General features: G+C 43.6%; 1 protein-coding gene across 1 annotated transcript; it reads right to left on the bottom strand.

The window, feature by feature from the left end:
• Positions 1-425: 425 nt before the first annotated feature.
• On the bottom strand, positions 426-1282 carry O0I10_013081 (uncharacterized protein; the record flags this gene model as incomplete). Its single annotated transcript, XM_058492931.1, has 3 exons — positions 426-525; positions 688-859; positions 1075-1282. The coding sequence occupies 3 exons, from the start codon at positions 1280-1282 to the stop codon at positions 426-428; spliced, it is 480 nt and encodes a 159-aa protein (XP_058336302.1).
• Positions 1283-2180: the final 898 nt, after the last annotated feature.

A 2180-nucleotide genomic window follows, 5' to 3' on the forward strand; every position in this document is an offset into this window, starting at 1 on the left:
TGAATGCTGCTATTATTGAATAGGTTCTTGGTCAGGTAGTGCAACTTTGGGCATCATCTCTCATTGGGTTCGACTCCCAGCCTGTACCTTTTGGTCACTTGATATAGCTATTAGAGTACTGTTAGTGATGCTCACGAATGCGTAAAAAATACATAAATGATAAGGTGGCAAATTAGCTTCCATGGAAACCCATGTACTGACAAGGATGGCCACGCGAAGGCTTTGCCGTCACCCTCTCCCCTACGGTGCACCAAGCCGGATAACGGGGGCTGCCATTGTAAACAACAGCATCTTCTATAGGTGCTGCTCGAGCCAACATGTTCGGTCTGATAAAAGGATAGCATCCCACGCCAACAGAGGCCGACCCATAAGAGCAAAAAGCAATACATGACCCCATATCTACCACAAGGCCACTGAGTAACAGTCTAACTTCCAACGGCTAAGGCAGCAATCATCAAATGCAATTGATAGGGCCAAGATAGGGCTGACCACACTGTCGCATGTAAATCATAACTGCCAACGATGCTTTACACAAAAGAGCAAAGCACCATCCCGTTCTACCCATAGCAAATAAACATCCGCCATATCAGTAGTTGCTGCCATCAAGCGACCTTTTTAGGTTGGCGTCATCAGAGAGACACATCATGCACTGCAACAAATAAATCCGGTCTTGATGAAATAGCATACGCGAGGATATTGACTTGCCAAGAGAATGTCCAAGGTATCCATACAAGTACTTGAGGAATGAGATCCGCCATGGCACCGATAAAAACATTGCTCTGAAGATCCACCGATAAAGAGACGACTTGCAAGTAGCTGATTTCCAAAACCATGGAAACGGTATCCTTGACAACCGCAACTATAAGATAGAGATCGCTTGCTTGCTTCTGAGACACCCACCCAAATTGAAATGTTGATCTTCGTCTTCCAATTCAATAGGATTCACCATTGACAACTGTAACGAGAGACTTTGATGGCACCAAAGAGCATGCGAAATTATAGCTTGATGGAATGATGGGCCTATAAAACTGCATATCACTAACTTATCTTTGAGGTAATGGTAGCAATACTTACCCAGTGTCATATGAGAATCCACAATGTTTGATGCCACCCAGTAATCAGAACACATTTCCTTGCTGTAGAGATGTCGACACAGTGACCAATTCTGATAGCCGTTTCTCCAAGCGATACTTGATGATGAATGCCATGAGAGATGGATACACCTTGACAACACCAAAAGGACACGTAACATTGTTGTTTGTTGCTGATGTGATACATCCATAAGATACGTGCGGTGAAGAGGGCTCTTGAAATCAATTTGCCAATAACGAGAACCACCAGAGGATCAAATAAATGTTGCTGACACTAAAGGTGTGGGCTCTGTTGTTCATTGCTGCTTCTTGCTTGTAGCTGATATGATCCACCAATAACAGGCATGCGTAGCAGGATATCCATTGAAAGGGTTGTCAACAACTAGGACCACAATAAGACGAAACAAAACTTGGCGACACCAAGAGGTATAGAACTTGTTGCCTTGCCGCTGCAGATGCAAATAAAAGGAAGTGTCCAATAGGTGGTACAGTAACGAAAACCATCGAACGATGTAATAAGGCAAGCTGACACTGAAGGATGCTGTCGACGTTGCTCTTTGACCCTGACGAGATTCACCAAAATACAAGTAGTTTGCTGAATAGCACACATACTATAATAAAAGAGGGGGTTGGTTGGGATTGGAGCCAAAAAACGGGTGACCTACTATTTACCAATGAGAGCCATATGAATAAACCCCTGTTGACAGCCAATGATAGCTGCATCCATCAAGAATCCAAAGGGCACAAGACTAATAGCTCGCTGAATAACCCACATGAAAGAGGGTGTTAGTAGGCATTGAAAGAAAGAATGGGCCATTATTTACCAATGACAGCTGCATCCATAGAAATCCCAATGCACCAGAAGACAAGTAGCTTGCTGAATAGCCCACATACTATAATAAAAGAGGTGGTTGGCAGGCGTTGAAGAAGAGAACGGATCACTATTTACCAATGATACCCATGTATGCACGAAAACATGTCGACATTCAATGACAGCCTCATCCATGAAAATCCCAGAGAACCAGAAGACAAATAGCTTGCAGAATAGACCACATACTATAGTAAACGAAGAGGTTGGCAGGCGTTGTA

Source organism: Lichtheimia ornata (assembly GCF_029851405.1).
Source record: "Lichtheimia ornata isolate CBS 291.66 chromosome Unknown scaffold00231, whole genome shotgun sequence".
NCBI classification, from domain to species: Eukaryota; Fungi; Mucoromycota; class Mucoromycetes; order Mucorales; family Lichtheimiaceae; genus Lichtheimia; species Lichtheimia ornata.